The sequence below is a fragment of the Pleurodeles waltl genome, chromosome 5 (genome assembly GCF_031143425.1).
Source record: "Pleurodeles waltl isolate 20211129_DDA chromosome 5, aPleWal1.hap1.20221129, whole genome shotgun sequence".
In the NCBI taxonomy this organism is placed as follows: domain Eukaryota; kingdom Metazoa; phylum Chordata; class Amphibia; order Caudata; family Salamandridae; genus Pleurodeles; species Pleurodeles waltl.
In genome coordinates, this window is record NC_090444.1 from 231050497 (window position 1) to 231070315 (window position 19819).

At 46.1% G+C, this 19819-nt stretch overlaps 1 protein-coding gene across 3 annotated transcripts in view; it reads left to right on the top strand.

The window, feature by feature from the left end:
* UBR2 (ubiquitin protein ligase E3 component n-recognin 2) overlaps positions 1–19819 on the top strand; it is a 1248744-nt gene that overhangs the window by 736838 nt on the left and 492087 nt on the right. For all 3 annotated transcript variants that reach the window (XM_069233963.1, XM_069233965.1, XM_069233964.1), the window contains exon 27: positions 13983–14092. In XM_069233963.1, coding sequence (XP_069090064.1) covers positions 13983–14092 — 110 coding nt within the window. The remainder of the gene's footprint in view (positions 1–13982; positions 14093–19819) is intronic.

Below are 19819 nucleotides of genomic sequence, written 5' to 3' on the forward strand. Positions count from 1 at the left end.
CTTTTGGGCATGTTGAGATTAGCCTTGAGAATGGACTTAGCTTTGCAACAAACATTTCTCTTTAGTCCACATGAACTACGCCTGGACTAATTGACACAAATCTCTCTCTATCCCCCGAGAACAGGGAATCATCTTACGAGAACTACTTTGCGATAATCCTGCAGGAAAACCCTCAGACATGGAAGGTAGAGAAGTTGGGCACACTATAACATTACAGCATAAGGAAACTGTCAGTGAGGCTAGACACCTTCGGAGCAGAACATTTCCCTGGTGCTGATGTGGGAGAGGTTGGCCCTTGTCACAAAACAGAAAGAAGGAGATACCTGTTTCTTGGAGACTTCCAACATCAACGGAGAAGTCAAGTTCATCCCACAGCTTTGGGATCGAATACAAAGGTTATACCTTGTGCACCGGCTGCGCCATCAGGTCTAGTCTTCAAGTGCACAGAGTCTGATGCACAGCACCACTTCCCCATGTGTTGACCATTGTGTGCAGAGGCAAGTCTCAAGAAACCAAAGCCTTTACACATTATTCCTTTGGTGGCAGCTTTATGTTGAGCAAGACAAAGGGCACCAACCCATAAAATGGTCTGTCACCAGCTTGCTATTCAGGCCCTAAGAAGCCTCACTCTGCACCCTAGATGCATATCTTGACTGCACCAAAAGCTCAGTCTCACTGTGCACCGAAGGCATCAACTGGAAACTGGCAAGATCGTTAGTAATTATCCAGCTCTAGGACTTATCTCAATTCCAAAGAAACTTAGTTGGGCCTTTGATGAAGACCACATTAACCTCTTCCTGTACTACCACCAAGCTCTAAGAAAGTTAGATACCCTTTGGCTACTAGCCCTACATTATTCCTGTAGGCAGGTGGCCGAGTGTGTGGTGGACACCTATGGTGTTACACCTTATACAGAGGCCAGGCAACCCTAATTAGATAGTGTTATATTGTCTAAACAGGCAGGGCTCTCTAGGGTAGCTGTGGTGAGCAGCCAAGACTTATCTAGAAGGCATGTGAAGCACTTGCAGTAACACAACATATCATACGTGAACGGAACCGCACAGTGTTGCAAAAATAAAGGTGCTTTTTTATAGGCACACCAAACTAGACCACCACTGGTATACCTCCCTCTGGTGGTATGAACACACAAAATGTACACAAGTAAGTACTCAGGAAAAGCATAAGTTAGCAAGGGCCCTAAAGGGGTAGTGACTAGTGGCCAGTACATAGGTTAAATGGCTTCTCTGCACTTACGAAGTCCAGGGAATTGGAACATGGAGTTTGAATGGGCACCTCTGCTTGTGCAGGGGTTCCCACACACACAAGGACCTGCACCCTGCTCTTTGGGCTGAAATGGCCTACTATAGGGGTGACTTTCAGTGACCAGGTGTAGTGGCCAGCAGTGGAATGGTGCATGGGCACCCTTGAGTGGCATAATACGTGCTGCAGCCCATGTTAGACCCCTGGTCTACCAATGCCCTGGATACCTAAGCACCATCTACCAGGGACAGAGGGGTACACCAGTATGCCACTTGTGAGGTGTATGAAAGTACCAACACAACCATATTCGGAGGAAAGAACACAATCACTGGGGTCCTGATTAGCAGTATCCTGGTATAAACGGTCTACACAGACTGACATCATGCAAAAAGCGTGGGTAGCTGTGGGAAGCTGGCTCTGTATATACTGTATCAAAATGAGATATAGTGTGCACAGAGTCCAGGGGTTCCCCAGAGGCTTAACAAAGGCTAAAGTAGATAATACTAATGCTCTGTTCTATGGTAGAGTGGTTGAGCAGTTAGGCTTATCAGGGGGGTAGTGCAAAGCATTTGTTGTGCGCACAAAGGGAACAAATAAAGCACACACTTAATGACTAACTCCAGGCCAATGGTTTTTATATAGCAAAAATATATTTTGTTACTTTATTTCTAGAATCAGAAGATTCAAGTTGCAGGTAAGTACATTTGCAAGTAAGTATTTAACATATGTATCAATACCACTTAGTTTTAAATTGCCAAGTTATACTGTTTTTGAATAAATAGCAATAATCTGTTTAAAAAGTCGACACTGCAATTTTCCAAGGTAGTTCGGGGGGGGGGAGGGGGAGTTAGCACAGTTTTGAGCTAAGTACAAGACTTAGAGTTTCAGTCTCCAGGTGTAATGATGTCCACAGGTTGGGGTACAAGTTAACCCCAAACACCCATGACCGGCAACACGGGGCCAGCCAGGTGCAGAGGCAAAGTTGAGGTTGATTTTACATGGGTTCCTATGGAGACTGGGGCACACGGAATTAGGGACAGCCGAATGCAGGGTGCAAACACAGCATCAGGCTCCCAGTGTTTTCCAATAGGGGGACCCTGAGTGCCACAAAAGATGCTGCAGGTGAAGTCCAGGCGGTCGGTTCCAGAAAACCAAAGGCAGGTTAAGAAGGAGGGCTACCTGCTGAATGTTGCTGCACCGAAGATCAGATTACCCAAGACCAGGGGGCTGCAAGTGCAGGTGTACCTTTTGGCGTCAGGAATCTTCATACAGTTCTGTCGCAATCGGAGGAGTCCTCCAGATTTAGATTGCAGGCATCTGCGTGTTAGGCAGGAAGGACTCAACTCAGGGTGGTAACTAGATCAAAATCGCAGGGGAGCAGCTATAGTCAGTTGGGTTACCTGGTCACCTGGACACGGGCCGTGGGGGTCGGGTGAGGAGTGGGCAGGACTTGTGGATCCGGGGTGGTTCTGGAGTCGTTTGCTGGTGTTTCCTTCTGGACTGGGCAGCTGCCCATGGGAGATCTTGGTCCTCTGGGGTGCAGGCAGTCCTCTTGAGGCTTGTAGGGGGTCGCTTGTCCTGCAGGATGCATTGCCTTTTGGTTCCAGGGCTTCAGAAGCTGGAGACAGGCCTGCAGGGCTGGGGCCCAGTCAGTTGGTGTCTTCAGTCTTCTCCACTGGGGGTCGGCCTAGCAGTCCTTTTTTTCTTCTTTCTTCTTTTTGAGGTAGCCAGGAATCTGACGAGCAAGGTTCAGGGGAGCCCTTAAATCCTGGATTTAGGGATGTTACAGGGTCGAGGGTGACTACACCCTTCTGCTGTCCACTCACTTTGGGGAGGGGGACACAGGCCTAACCTTATTGGTTCCTATTCTCCAAACCAAGATAGAGGATTTTGCAAGGAGGCGGGGGGGAGAGGGGGTCACTTCAGCTCTGGACACCTTAGGGGTGGTCCCAGCTGAAGTGGTCACTCCACCTTCTTTTCCCTAATTTTCCCACTGGACTTGCCTCCATAAGTGGGGCTTTGCCCTGGGGGAGGGCATCTCCGCTAGCTGGAGTGCCCTGGGGCACTGTAACAAGAGACCCGAGCCTTTGAGGTTTACCTCCAGGTGTTAGAGTTCCTGCAGGGGGGAGGTGTTTATTGTGCTGTTAGGTTTGGTACCAAACTTCACAGACTTCAGTGAAGCCATAATGGAGCTGTGGAGTTCGTCATGACAGACTCCCAGCTAATGTACTAAATATGGCTACCCTGCACTTACAATGTCTAAGAATGGACTGTAGGGGCATATTGCTCATGCAGCAATGCCCTCACCTGGGATATAGTGCATCCTGCCTTAGTGCTGCAAGGCCTACTAGAGGGGTGACTTACCTATATCACAGGCAGTTGTTTGTGGGCATGGCACCCTGAGAAGGGTACCATGTCGACTTTGTCTTTTTCTCCCCACCAGCACACACAAGCTTCAAAGGCATTGTACATGGGCTTGGTGAGTTCATTTTCTCACAACATTTTCACATGGTCACATTGTAAGGGGTTGTTCCCTAGCTAAAATAATATTAATTAATGGCTGTGTTGTGTCTTAAAGATGTATTTTATCACGTCCCCATACACCCAGTGCACCATCAGATTTATGGTAAGAGAAAAACACCAGTTCAAGGTTCTGCTCTTCTGTGATTACTACTGCCCCAAGGGTATTTACAAAAAGCCTGGAGTTTTTAGCAACCCATCTAATCAGATACATCATTCATGTGTTTCCATACCTAAATGATTGGTTGATGAAGAGCAGCAGCAAAGACCAATGCCTAGCACATAGTCAAATAGGAGTGTCTCTACAGCACCAACTGGATTTCACCATCACTGGGAAAATGTTGCATCACTAAACCCAGTAAATTCAGCACTTATCAGGATCAGTCCTCAATTCAGAGATGCGCAAGGCATACACCAACCAACTGGGTGTGATAGTACAGCTGCGGTATCTTTTTTTTTAGAAATGCCGTCTCAACACTGTGCTTACTGTAATGACATTTTTAGGAAAGATGGCTTCTTGCATAGCTGTTGTCCCGCACCTCAAGGGTGTCCGTCGCAGCAATGTGCACAAGCGAAAGGGCATTTGGAGGAAATAGTGTTGGTAACAACAGGACACAACATTCTGTTTGCTTGTGGAACTGCAACAATTTGTTTCTCTGCCTTCCCTATCTGATAGAGACATCTAGTTGTAGATTCCTTACCTTAGATTTTCCCCAGGCGTCAGTCTGGATCCGTAAATTTTTCTTGAGATATACCCCTTGATGCCATTAGGTGGTGTTGACTGGCTCCGCGTCTGTTGCCGGTGTCGCCCGCGCCAGAAATGACATTGCGGGCCCTATGTAGGTGCCACCCCGGTGTGCTGACGTACGTTCTTTTATTTCCACGCCAGGCAGCACTGATTTGAAGAAAGAGCTACCCCTCAAGTCAGTTTTGATTGTTTAAAAAAAAACTTTTTGTCAAAGCTTTTTGAGTATTTCTACTCCTTTTGCATTGTGGGATGTCGTCTTGTAAGACCAGATTCAAGCCCTGCGCGTCCTGTTATCAGGCAATGTCTGTGACGGATCCACATCTTGTCTGTCATTGGTGTTTGGGGCGTGACCACAACCTGAAGTCTCGCTCCGAGTCCCGGGCCATGCATCCGAAGGCTTTGAGCCGTCCCTCAAGCTGATGGTGGACCGTAGCTCGACTCAGTGTAAATCCTGGTCGAGAGGAAGGTCTCGGGATCGCTCTAAGTTTTCGGGATGATCGGATAAGTCGAGGCACAAGAAGAAGTTGAAGAAGACCAAGTGTTCTTCTACTTCACCTCTTCTGTCGGCTGACAAGACGAGGGAACAGGAGTGTCGTTGCTCTAGACCTTCATCTGCGGAGCCTGCGTCTGGGCTGACTCCATGCCTCACTGAGTTTCCAGGAGCCGAAAGAACCCTTTCTCAACTCATGAGGCCTTGTGCCTCATTTTTGGGCAGCCCAACTCCACTTGAGCGTCTTTGGGCCCACAGAGTTATAAGGGGCACCTACGGGTTTAGCACCAGTGTCTTTGGCCTCAGCTCCAAATCCAGAATGGCGTTGGTCGTACCACCTTGTCTGCCAGCAGGTAAGTACCCGCGTCCTCGGAGGGCAGACCAGGAGGGTTTTGTAGGGCACTGGGGGGGGGGGGGGGGACACAAGCAGGCACAGATGGTACACCCTCAGCGGCACAGGGGTGGCCGGGTGCAGAGTGCAAACAGGCATCAGTTTTTGTGTAGAAAGCAATGGGGAGACCCAGGGGTCTCTTCAACGATGCAGGCAGTCACAGGGGGGGCTCCTCGGGGTAGCCACCACCTGGGTTAGGCAGAGGGTCACCTGGGGGCGGCTCCTACACTGGAGTTCAGTTCCTTCATGTCCTGGGGGCTGTGGGAGCAATGCTGGTTCCAGGCGTCTGGTTCCTTGTTGCAGGCAGTTGCGGTCAGGGGGAGCCTCTGGATTTCCTCTGCAGGTGTTGCTGTGGGGGCTCAGGGGGGTCAACTCTGGCTACTCACTGGCTCACAGTCGCCGGGGAGTCCTCCCTGAGGTGTTTGTTTTCTGCAGGTCAAGCCGGGTGCGTCGGGTACAGAGTGGAAAGTCTCACGCTTCTGGCGGGAAACGTGGGGCCTTTAAAGTTGCTTCTTTGTTGCAGAAAGTTGCAGTTTGTTGAACAGGGCCGCTGTTCTTGGGAGCTTCTTGGTCCTTTGAAGCCTCAGAGGACTGCCCTGCATCTAGAGGTCTCTGGTCCCTGTTGGATGCGTCGCTGTTGCAGTTTTCGTCGAAGTAGGGAGACAGGCTGGTGGGGATGGGGCCAAATCAGTTGTCGTCTCTGTCTTCTCTGCAGGGCTTCAGGTCAGCAGTCCTCCTTCTTTAGGTTGCAGGAATCTATCTTCCTCGGCTCTGGGGTCCCCTAAATACTGGATTTAGGGGTGTGTTTAGGTCTGGGAGGGCAGTAGCCAATGGCTACTGTCCTTGAGGGTGGCTACACCCTCTTTGTGCCTCCTCCCTGTGGGGAGGGGGGCACATCCCTAATCCTATTGGGAGAATCCTCCTTCTTCTACAAAATGGAGGATTTCTAAAAGTAAGAGTCACCTCAGCTCAGGACACCTTAGGGGCTCCTCCTTGTTTTTCTAATTATCTCCTCCAGCCTTACCGCCAAAAGTGGTGGCAGTGGCCAGAGGGGCGGGCATCTCCACTAGCTGGGATGCCCTGTGGCGCTGTAACAAAGGGGGTGAGCCTTTGAGGCTCACCGCCAGGTGTTACAGTTCCTGCAGGGGGAGGTGAGAAGTACCTCCATCCAGTACAGGCTTTGTTCCTGGCCACAGAGTGACAAAGGCACTCTCCCCATGTGGTCAGCAACATGTCTGGTGTGTGGCAGGCTGGCAAAAACTAGTCAGCCCACACTGGAAGTCGGGTATATTTTCAGGGGGCATCTCTAAGATGCCCTCTGGGTGTATTTTACAATAAAGTGCACACTGGCATCAGTGTGCATTTATTGTGCTGAGAAGTTTGATACCAAACTTCCCAGTTTTCAGTGTAGCCATATGGTACTGTGGAGTTCGGGCATTACAGACTCCCAGACCATATACTCTTATGGCTACCCTGCACTTACAATGTCTAAGGTTTTTGCTTAGACACTGTAGGGGCATAGTGCTCATGCACATATGCCCTCACCTGTGGTATAGTGCACCCTGCCTTAGGGCTGTAAGGCCTGCTAGAGGGGTGACTTACCTATGCCACAGGCAGTGTGAGGTTGGCATGGCACTCTGAGGGGAGTGCCATGTCGACTTAGTCTTTTTCTCCCCACCAGCACACACAAGCTGTGAAGCAGTGTGTACTTGCTGAGTGAGCCATTAACAGAGGCAAAAAGTCAGGGGGTAACCATGCCAAGGAGGCATTTCCTTACAATCTATATATCCTGTCAGAACACTTTCACATGGTAAATCTGCAGGGCGTCATTCCACTACTACAAAAGCAAGATTACATGACTGCATTAGATCTCAAAGATGCCTATTTTCATATCCCCATACATCCAGCTAACCAAAAATACCTAAGGTTTGTTATAGTGAGAAACTACTACCAATTCAAGGTTCTGCCATTCGGCATAACAACAGCTCCAAGAGTATTCACAAAATGTCTAGAGTTAGTAGCAGCTTACCCAGATGTCTGTCCTTATCTAGACGATTGGCTAAAAAAATAAAGCAATATAATACAATGTCAACAGCACACTCAATACACAATAGAAACCCTACACACTTTAGGGTTCACTATCAGTTACCAAAAATCTAATCTACAGCCAGCACAGGTTCAACCTTACCTAGGTGCTATTCTCAATACACAAAAAGCCTTAGCCTATCCAAATACACAAAAGATACAAGCTTTCCAAATCCTCATACCACAAATGCAGCCAAATCAGCAATACACCGTAAGGTTTATCATGAAACTATTGGGAATAATGGCATCCTGCATAGCAATAGTACTGCATACAAGATTAAATATGAGAACACTACAACAATGCCTCTCACAACAATGGTCTCAAGCACAGGGCCAAGATCTAGTGTTGTTAGATCTCCAAATGCACAAGTCCCTTCAATGGTGGAATCACAGCAATTTAATGAAGGGGCGGTCATTTCAGGACCCTGTGCCTCAGAACACAATAACAACAGATGTATCATTGATAGGTTGGGGAGCTCATCTCAATAATCTAACCATACAGGGGGAATGGGATTCAAAACAGTTACCTTACCACATAAACCATTTACAATTATTAGCTGTGTTCCTTGCCCTAAAAGCAGTTCAACCCCTTATCAAGCACAAAAATGTCTTTATAAAAACAGACAATATGACATCCATGTACTATCTGAGGAAACATGGGGGAACACATTAATCTCAACTGTCCCTTCTAGCCCAAACAATTTGGAAATTGGCAATTCACAATCACATTTACTTACTAGAAGAATACATCCCAGGAATACACAATCAGCTGGCGGACCTGCTCAGCAGGACACACCAACAGATATATGAATGGGAGATTCACTCTCAAGTACTTCAACAGTACTTTCAAAAGGGGGTGGAAACCAGAAATAGACCTATCCGCTACAAGCGAAAACGCAAAATGCCAAAACTTCGCATCCAGGCACCCACACCCTCCGTCCAAGGGCAATTCTCTATGGATCAACTGGTCAAGGATATTTGCTTACGTTTTTCCCGCTACTTCCATTTCTAATCAACAAACTGGGTCAAACTTCTTTCACAATGATACTCATAGCCCCGTGTGGGCACAACAACATTGGTACACAAAACGTATAGATCTGTCAGTAGTACCTCACTGCAAACTTCCAAACAGACCAGATTTGTTAACACAAAACAAAGGTTTTATCCCAGTGCTCTCAATTTAGCGATTTGGCTCCTGAAGTCATAGAATTTGGATACTAACAACTTTCTTTAGAATGTATCGAAGTTCTCAAACAAGCACGCAAACATACAACTAGACAATGCTATGCTAACAAGTGGAAACGTTTTGTTTATAACTGTCAATCTAAAAATATTGACCCACTTATAGCATCAATACAAGATATTGTATGCTACCTACTTTATCTACATAAGGCAAATTAAGCTTTCTCATCTATTAAAGTTCACCTTACTGCCATATCAGCATACTTGCAAACTATACAACATACCTCTCTTTAGAGTTCCAGTTACTAAATCCTTTGTGGAAGGACTGAAACGTATTATTCCACTGAGAAGCCCACCAGTTCCTGCATGGAATCTAAATATTGTACTCACAAGACTAATGGAGCCACCATGTGAACCCATCCATTCGTGTGAGATTCAATTTCTAACTTGGAAAGTTGTTTTCTTAGTAGCAATTACATAATTAAAAAGAGTTAGTGAAATACAGCCATTTACTCTGGAGGAACCCTTTTTCCAAGTACACAAGCATAAAGTTGTACTTTGAACTAATCCAATATTTTTTTACCAAAGGTTGTGTCACCTTTTCACATTAACCAAACAGTGGAATTGCCAGTCTTCTTCCCACAGCCAGATTCAACTGCTGAAAGAGCCCTTCACACTCTTGAACTTAAAAGAGCTCTAATGTATTACGTGGATAGAACAAAATAGTTTAGAAAAAGTACAAAGCTTTTCATTGCCTTTCAACAACCACATAAAGGTAATCCTATCTCTAAACAAGGATTAGCTAGATGGATTGTTAAATGTATTCAAACATGTTACATTAAGGCATAACGACAGCTTTTGATAACACCTAAAGCTCATTCCATTAGGAAACATACCAATTGCAGACACATGCAAAACTGTCACCTGGTCAAAACATTACTGTGTGGATGTATTTTCAAAGCAACGGGCCAATGTTGTTCAAGCTGTCCTAAGAACATTATTTCAAACAACTCCAACTCCTACAGGCTAGACACCTCTTCTTTTGGGGAGAGCAACTGCTTTTTAGTCTATGCATTGCATGTGTATCTGCTGCTTCACATGCCATTGACCGGAAAATCTCGCTTACCCATTTTACATCTGTTCTTAGCATGTAGTGCTGCAGATTCACATGCACCCTCCCTCCTCCCCGGAAGCCTGTAGTCGTTGCAGTACCTTATTTGTACATATGTATATACATTTACATTTGCATGGACATCTTATTTACTTATTATTTTATAGCACATTTACATTCTTTCACTCTGTCACTCCTTCCTACAACCTTTTATGGGAAAACAATGGACTGTCTATATATAATCTAGTATGGTATAACAATAACAAAGTACTTTTATTTGTGGAACACTGTGTGGTTACTTTCATGTGTGATAAGTTACTGCGACTATTGTGGCATTGCATACGCTTTACATGTCTCCTAGATAAATTTTGGCTGCTCATCCATAGCTACTTCTAGAGAGCCCTGTCTTCCTAGACACTGCCTACATTCACTAATAAGGGTTGTCTGGACCTGGTATAAGGTGCCAACACCATGGGTGTTCACCACACACACCAGTCCAGCTTCCTACAATGTATCTCATTGTTTGACTATGTGTGTACAAGAAATGCTTTGCACCACCCTTTGATAATCCTAACTGCTCGACCACACTACCACAAAAGAGAGCATTAGTATTATCTACTTTACCTCTGTTAAGCCACTGGGGATCCCCTGGACTCTGTACACACTATATCTCATTTTGATATAGAATATACAGAGCCAGCTTCCTACAACTGGTACATATTACTTCTAGAAATGTGATTCATTCCTCAGAAGCAGCTTTAGGTAAGAATGAATCTTCTCATTCAGGGTCAACTTATATACCCTGATCTCAAACCACTCAACCTAGCAAATTGACACCTAAATAGTTGAAGTTCAGCTACCCTAACCACCTGCAGGAATGCATGGTAATTCTTCAGGAGGCTGGAAAACCCACTATTTATGCTTGTTACACAACAAATTGGAAACGGTTTATGCATCTTTACAGTCCCCGTGTGGCAGTTTATTGCCTGCATTCTACGTCTTTATAACACAAGCCTTGCATACACTTGCATTTTACTACATCTCACTGTAGCTGTAGCATACTTCCAAAACCTACAACGTCTCTATTGTCCTAGGTGCCTGTCATCAAAGCTTTCAAGGAAGAATTTAAAAAGGGTCATCTCGCCAAAGACGCTACCTGCACATCTCTGTGAAAGTTAAATGTCATTCACAGACTACTTATGGGCCCTCCTTTTGAGCCTTTGCATCCATGTGTTGAAATATTTGTCTTTGAAGGTTTCTTTCCTGGCAGCAGTCACCCCACTCAGATGCATTAATGAGCTGCAAGCTATTACAATATGGAACCATACTGTAGGAAAATATCCTCTTTCTTGGCATGGTTACTCCCATTTTCTGCCTGTAGTCTGTGTTTTTGACTGTGTTCCCTGAGATCCTGCTACCCAGGACCCCAGTGATTATGCTCTTCCCCTTCTAACTTGGTAACTTGTACCATTTTCACCCCACATTTTTCACACTGGTGCCCCAATATAAGTCCCTAGTATATGGTACACAGGTACCCAGGGCATTGAGGTACCAGAGGATCCCCATGGGCTGCAGCATGGATTAGGCCACCCATGGGGAGCTCATGCAAAGTGTTTTGCAGGCCTGCCATTGCAGCCTGCGTGAAAGAGTGCATGCACCCTTTATCACCATAGGTCACGGCACCAGGTCACTATAAGTCAGCCCTATGGCAGGCTCTTCTAGCCCAGAGGGCATGGTGCAAGTACCTGTGTGTGAGGACACCCCTGCACTAGCAGAGGTGCCTCCACAAACTCCAGATACATTTTCATGGACTTTATGAGTGTGGTGACATCATTTTACGTGTGTCCTGGACATAGGTCACTACTTATGTCCAGCTAAATAATGGTAACCCCGAACCTAGGCATGTTTGTTATCAAACATATCGGAATCATACTCCAATACTGTTACCAGTATTGGAAGTATGATTCCATGCAGTGGGGGGGAGGGGGCTGCTCCTTAGAGGACCCCCGCATTGCTCATACCAGTCTTTCAAGGGTTTCCAGGCAGCCCAAGCTGCTTCCACCCCTCAGATAGGTTTCTGCTCTCATGTTCCTTGAACGGCTCACGTCCAGGAAGGCAGAACAAAGGATTTCCTTTAGAAGAGGGGGGATAACACTCTTTCCCTTTGGAAATAGGTGTTACATGGCTTGGGAGGGGTAGCCGCCCTAAGCTACTGGTATGCTTTGAAGGGACTCCACTGTGACTCTTGGACTTGGTCCCCTCTCTCCATAGGTCTTCCTCTCCAGGAATCCACCGCTGGTTTCTTTGTCTTGTCTGGGTGTCTTCTTTTCTTCTTTTACTTCCTTTTCGGTGGTTTGGGGAAATTCCAGTGATTTATTCCTGCTTTCCTGGTCGCTGGAGGGTACTGTGTTACTTCTGTGGTTTTCTATCACTCCCAACTCCCCTCTACACATTCCTCTTACCTAAGTGGGTCCTGTGTTCGCATTCTGTTTTTTTACTATGTGGTTTGAGCTCCCCCTAGGGTCACTATTGGTGATTTACAATTCCCCTGTTTTCTAACCTTTTCTATGCCTATTACTGTTTACTAGTGTATATAATTAGTGTATTACTTACCTCCTGTTGGAGGGTTGCCCTCTAGTACTTTGTGGTATTGTGTGACCAAAAATAAAGTACCATTTATTTTTGTACAACCAAGTGTTTTCTTTCATGTATGTAAGTGCTGTGTGACTACAGTGGTTTTGCATGAGCGTGGCGTGTCTCCTAGATAAGCCTTGGCTGCTCATTCACAGCTACCGCTAGAGAGCCTGGCTTCTAGACACTGCCTACGCTTCACTAAGAGGGGATACCTGGACCTCGTATAAGGTGTAAGTACCTTAGGCACCCACCACACATCAGACCAGCTTCCTACACATACATTCATTGTGATGTAAGTAGGCTGGTTCTTCATAATAACCCAAAGTCCTTCATAAGGTTATGTAAAATGTTCAAATCAACCAGACTAATGAGCTCCCTGTTGTTTCCCCAAAGCCAGAATCAGTAGCTAAAAGGACGCCTCACACTCTTGTTGTTAAGAGTGCTCATGTATTATACTGAGAGATTTCTAAACCATTCAAAAGATCTAATTACATTTTTGTAGTATCTGTCAAACCCCACAATGGATCTGATTTTTCCAAACCTGGAATTGCCAGATGGATAGTTAAAAATATCCAAACATGTTTTGCTAAGGCTAAGCACGCACTCCCAATTCCCCAAAGAGCAAATTCTGTGCTGAAAAAGGGGACTGCACTGGCCTTTTATGTAATGTTTCTGTCTTGGATATCTGAAATGCTGCTACTTGGTCAACTCCACACAAGTTCAGCAAGCATTATTATGTAGATGTACTTTGATGCCAAAAAGCTGTAGTTGCACAAGCTTTTGTGAGGGTGCTTTTTCAGATATTTTCCTCATCTGCTAACTATCCACTGCTTTTTTCAGAGAGACTGTATATGTAACTACGCAAACAGAAAGTGTTACCCTTTAATCCTCTGTTCGTAGAGTGTGGTGTTCTGGATTCAGAGGCAACCACTCTCCTCTCTCGAAACCAGCAATGATCACACTTGTTTAATATATTTTTAATGTATACTTTGTTTCCTGTTATTAGCATCCTCTGCCTTCAGCTTTGCATTCCACTTACACAACTGCCTGTTGGATGGCGGCAAAAATTTTTAGGTTGATACTTTGTGCTGATGTGTTCTAGAACATGGGTGGGGGGGGGAGTCAAAGAAAAAAGTTGCAAATGTCCGGGCCCACATTAAATGACAGGAGTATACAGACATGTGAATGTAGAGCACTGCACTCTACGAATAGATGGTTACGTATTAGGTAAAATTCCCTTTTTCCAGCATATGTAGTGGATACATTGAAGACCCTCCCAAAGATATGATGAAGACCTGTAGTAAATAAATTTGAGAAATCCTCAGGTGCAGGACCAATAATATTGAGGCATTTAGAGTATATCATGTTATAATTTAGGGTATTTCTCTGAAGAGCACATTGCTGTGTAGCCGTTGAACAAGCATGTCATTTATTTCAACACATTTTCTGTGATGATTTTCATTTTATTACATGGAACCTCAATTTAAAATGTCATTAAAATGTAAATGAATTGGAGAAATGTAAACCATATTTCCCTATAGTCTTCTTTTATTCACTTTAGGGCCTGGTGTAACTTCCAGTACTTCTCCTAGTATACTAGCTATGCTGGAAACATTGCAGAATGCTCCCCATTTGGAAGTTCACAAGGACACAATCAGGTGGCTTCTTAAGGTAAATATATGTTTGTTCTTTCAAGTTTGTTTAGAACTAATCATAAAAAAAAGAATTGATTCTGACGGATACTTCTACTTTCAGTTTTCTCACCACTTGAAATATCCTGAGGTGTCAGACTGGATCCCAAAACTTGGCAGCAATTCTCCCAATCAGTGCTGATTGGCTCCATCTAGGTGCCGGGTACTTTGTCGGTCACCAGAGCTATATAGCACCACCCTGACATCAGTTCCCTTTTTTGCGTCATCATTCTCTGTGTAAAACATTTCCAGCAATAATAGAAATTGCAAGGCTTGGCAGGATGTCACCACCTAAGAAGTAAGATTTTAAGCCCTGTTATTCCTGCCATGGATAGAGTTCATTTGGGAGCCATATATGGTCTGGTTTGTACTGCTAGTGTGGCCTCATGCTCTCCAAGGCCACAAAGGAAGAGGAAGTAAAGTTGTTTATGGCACAGGCATATAAGTGGTGGGCTCCGTGTCAATTATGCCTGAGATCTAGGTCATCTCCTTGAAATTCTCGAAAGAGCAGAGGAGGAAACATTAGAAAAAGTTTAAGTAGAGGGACATTGCAAAGCTCTGTTTGGATGCTTGCCTTTCTACCCTATAGGTGTGGTCTAGGTGGGTGGGTTATTGTACCAGAGCTCAGAAAGTGATTTACAAATGAAGGGGCTGTGAAAGAAAGCTCAAAAAGGTGTGGGGATCTTCGGGCCTCTAGAGACATAGATATTGAGGCACCAACTGGCCATTAGATTACTGCTTTTTTATTATTATTTTATTCTTTCTCTGTGTATTTCAGACCTGGATAGGTGTTCATAGGTAACTCCTGCTGTCTTTGATGCCACAGTTACGGTGTACTGTTGATTTTTAAATATGAAAATAGTAAAAAGAAATATATAAAAAAGAAACAGTCTCCTTTGTGACTCCACACCCAGATGCTGTTTCCCCTCCTCGAACAACTCCTATGAGCTGGAGTTGATTGGGTTCACCGAAGTTGCAGAAGTGTTATCACTAGTTTTCCTCCTCAGGGCGCTTCTCTGACCTCGGCTGCAGTCAAATCAGCATCCAAAGTTTTGCAAGAAGCCCCTTGCTGCCATCAAAACTGACTCCAGCACTGACAGCAGTTTTGAAGTTCATACCAAAGTCTAAGGCAATTTTGATTCATTTGCAGGAATGAATACTAGCAACAACACGTGGACGACAATTTCGGCAGTGACTTATATTATGTTCAGATACCACATATATAAATAACAGTTATGATAATTGTGGTGAGGCATTCAACATGTGCCTCCCACCAACACAGACACAACTGACTGTCTTGCTTTATGGAGCGTAAATGGCCTAGGTCCCTCTAAAGAGATGGAATTTTAAGTGCCGTTTGGGCAACCCTCTATGGAAGTGGTATATTTTAGTGCTGTGCCAAAAAAAGACTTGGAGGTACTGCAATTCCCTCTTCAGCTGGAGGAGAATAAAGCTAACTTCTTGACGGAGATCTGCAAACCAACTACTGAGCCCAGGCTTCCATTTAAAAAAGTTTGATGGAGCCTAGTAAGGTGGCTTGGGCAAAACCGTCTTCCACATCAGCGGTGGGCATACAGATTGCCTAGCCCATGGCCAGCCCCTGGGAGTCTAGGCTTTCTAGTAGCTCATTCGTATCTAGGACATCTGTTAGTGCAAGCATCTTCTTGAATAAAGCATAACTCAGGAGTCAAAATAAATGAAAGGCTTTGGGAAGAAGCTTTTCTTCTAAGGGTGCCCCGATCCAGATATGCCTCATGCTAGGTACACTTGTGCTGTGGATGATGGCACAGATGGCAGTTCTCTGCCTCCCAGATCACATTGGGGTAAATTTGCTGAAGTTATCAGAGAAGAGAAGAATGTTGTAAAAATAGATAATGAAGCCAGGACTTAATAATGAGGTTTCAGTCACTAGGTCCATGGGGTCTTCCTTACCAGACCCTATTCGATGGACTTTCAGGGAATGTCTGGGTGAATTTACTGGTCATGCCTCTGATGGGTCTCACAACTTTGGTGAAACAGCAAATGTGGTGCTCAATTGATTCAAACTGAGTTGAGCCACAGCTTGCTTCATAGGGTTGGCGTCTGCTGCCACCAGTTTCTAGGGGACTTCCACAGGTTTTGTGGCTACTTCAGAGGGATGCCTTTTCATCAGAAAACTTTTCAGCCAGTCCAACAGCCACACCAGTTCTTGCAGCAATACTAGGCCTAAATGAGTCCAGGCCCAGACAATAACTGTAGCCTTCCTACTCCTCTTTTTCCTCTTCAGCACCACTCAAGATACCTGTAGGAAAGTGCCTTTTTTGACATGGTCACCCCCCACTTTTTGCCTGGCTTCTGGTGCAATTTCGAGTGTAAGTGCACTGGGTTCTTGCTAACCAGGTCCCCAGTGCCAGATCTCTTTCCCCAAAACTGCACAGTCGTTTTCCCAATTGGCAAAACGTTTAGCACCAACTGTAAGTCCCTAGTAAATGGTACCACTGGTACCTAGTGTAGGAAGCTGGCTTCGTGTATATGTGTGTGTGTGTGTGTGTGTGTCTGTGTGTGTATATATATATACATATATATATACACACACTAGAGAGTCAAATGGCTCCCCAGGGGCTTTACAGAGCCTAAAGTAGATAATGCTAATGTTCTCTTTTGTGGTTGTGTGGTCACGCAGTTAGGCTTATCAGAGGTTAGTGCTAAGCATTTGTTGTACACACACAGTCAAGAAATGAGCACACACTTATTGACTATAAAGAAATGTTTTCCATGGCATGGTTACTGTAAAGAAATGGCTCCCTGTTGCAGTTACCCCCCACTTTTTGCCTGATACTGATGCTGACTTGACTGAGAAGTGTGCTGGGACCCTGCTAACCAGGCCCCAGCACCAGTGATCTTTCACCTAAAATGTACCATTGATCCCACAATTGGCACACCCTGGCATCCAGATAAGTCCCTTGTAACTGGTACCTCTGGTACCAAGGGCCCTGATGCCAGGGAAGGTCTCTAAGGGCTGCAGCATGCATTATGCCACCCTAGAGACCCCTCACTCAGCACAGCCACACTGCTTACAAGCCTGTGTGTGCTAGTGAGAACAAAATGAGTAAGTCGACATGGCACTCCCCTCAGGGTGCCATGCCAGCCTCTCACTGCCTATGCAGTATAGATAAGACACCCCTCTAGCAGGCCTTACAGCCCTAAGGCAGGGTGCACTATACCATAGGTGAGGGTACCAGTGCATGAGCACTGTGCCCCTACAGTGTCTAAGCAAAACCTTAGACATTGTAAGTGCAGGGTAGCCATAAGAGTATATGGTCTGGGAGTCTGTTTTACACGAACTCCACAGCACCATAATGGCTACACTGAAAACTGGGAAGTTTGGTATCAAACTTCTCAGCACAATAAATGCACACTGATGCCAGTGTACATTTGATTGTAAAATACACCACAGAGGGCACCTTAGAGGTGCCCCCTGAAACTTAACCAACTATCTGTGTAGGCTGACTAGTTCCAGCAGCCTGCCACACTAGAGACATGTTGCTGGCCCCATGGGGAGAGTGCCTTTGTCACTCTGAGGCCAGTAACAAAGCCTGCACTGGGTGGAGATGCTAACACCTCCCCCAGGTAGGAGCTGTGACACCTGGCGGTGAGCCTCAAAGGCTCACCCCTTTGTCACAGCCCAGCAGGGCACTCCAGCTTAGTGGAGTTGCCCGCCCCCTCCGGCCACGGCCCCCACTTTTGGCGGCAAGGCTGGAGGGAACAAAGAAAGCAACAAGGAGGAGTCACTGGCCAGTCAGGACAGCCCCTAAGGTGTCCTGAGCTGAAGTGACTCTAACTTTTAGAAATCCTCCATCTTGCAGATGGAGGATTCCCCCAATAGGGTTAGGATTGTGACCCCCTCCCCTTGGGAGGAGGCACAAAGAGGGTGTACCCACCCTCAGGGCTAGTAGCCATTGGCTACTAACCCCCCAGACCTAAACACGCCCTTAAATTTAGTATTTAAGGGCTACCCTGAACCCTAGAAAATTAGATTCCTGCAACTACAAGAAGAAGGACTGCCCAGCTGAAAACCCCTGCAGCGGAAGACCAGAAGACGACAACTGCCTTGGCTCCAGAAACTCACCGGCCTGTCTCCTGCCTTCCAAAGATCCTGCTCCAGCGACGCCTTCCAACGGGACCAGCGACCTCGACATCCTCTGAGGACTGCCCCGGCTTCGAAAAGACAAGAAACTCCCGAGGACAGCGGACCTGCTCCAAGACAAGCTGCAACTTTGTTTCCAGCAGCTTTAAAGAACCCTGCAAGCTCCCCGCAAGAAGCGTGAGACTTGCAACACTGCACCCGGCGACCCCGACTCGGCTGGTGGCGATCCAACACCTCAGGAGGGACCCCAGGACTACTCTGATACTGTGAGTACCAAAACCTGTCCCCCCTGAACCCCCACAGCGCCGCCTGCAGAGGGAATCCCGAGGCTTCCCCTGACCGCGACTCTTTGAACCTAAAGTCCCGACGCCTGGGAGAGACCCTGCACCCGCAGCCCCCAGGACCTGAAGGACCGGACTTTCACTGGAGGAGTGACCCCCAGGAGTCCCTCTCCCTTGACCAAGTGGAGGTTTCCCCGAGGAACCCCCCCCTTGCCTGCCTGCAGCGCTGAAGAGATCCCTAGATCTCCCATTGACTTCCATTACAAACCCGACGCTTGTTTCTACACTGCACCCGGCCGCCCCCGCGCTGCTGAGGGTGAAATTTCTGTGTGGGCTTGTGTCCCCTCCGGTGCCCTACAAAACCCCCTGGTCTGCCCTCCGAAGACGCGGGTACTTACCTGCAAGCAGACCGGAACCGGGGCACCCCCTTCTCTCCATTCTAGCCTATGTGTTTTGGGCACCGCTTTGAACTCTGCACCTGACCGGCCCTGAGCTGCTGGTGTGGTGACTTTGGGGTTGCTCTGAACCCCCAACGGTGGGCTACCTTGGACCAAGAACTGAACCCTGTAAGTGTCTTACTTACCTGGTAAACCTAACAAAAACTTACCTCCCCTAGGAACTGTGAAAATTGCACTGTGTCCACTTTTAAAACAGCTATTTGTCAATAACTTGAAAAGTATACATGCAATTTTTATGATTTAAAGTTCCTAAAGTACTTACCTGCAATACCTCTCGAAGGAGATATTACATGTAGAATTTGAACCTGTGGTTCTTAAAATAAACTAAGAAAATATATTTTTCTATACAAAAACCTATTGGCTGGATTTGTCTCTGAGTGTGTGTACCTCATTTATTGTCTATGTGTATGTACAACAAATGCTTAACACTACTCCTTGGATAAGCCTACTGCTCGACCACACTACCACAAAATAGAGCATTAGTATTATCTATTTTTACCACTATTTTACCTCTAAGGGGAACCCTTGGACTCTGTGCATGCTATTCCTTACTTTGAAATAGCACATACAGAGCCAACTTCCTACAGTTACCCCCTAACTTTTTGCCTTTTGTTGATGCCAGTTATGATTGAAAGTGTGCTTGGGACCTTGCTAGCCAGGCCCCAGCACCAGTGTTCTTTCCCTAAACTGTACCTTTGTTCCCACAATTGGCACAGCCCTGGCACACAGATAAGTTCCTTTTAAGTTGTACCCCTGGTACCAATGGCCCTGTTGCCAGGGGGTCTCTAAGGGCTGCTCCATGTCTTAAGCCACCCTGGGGACCCCTCACTCAGCACATGCAC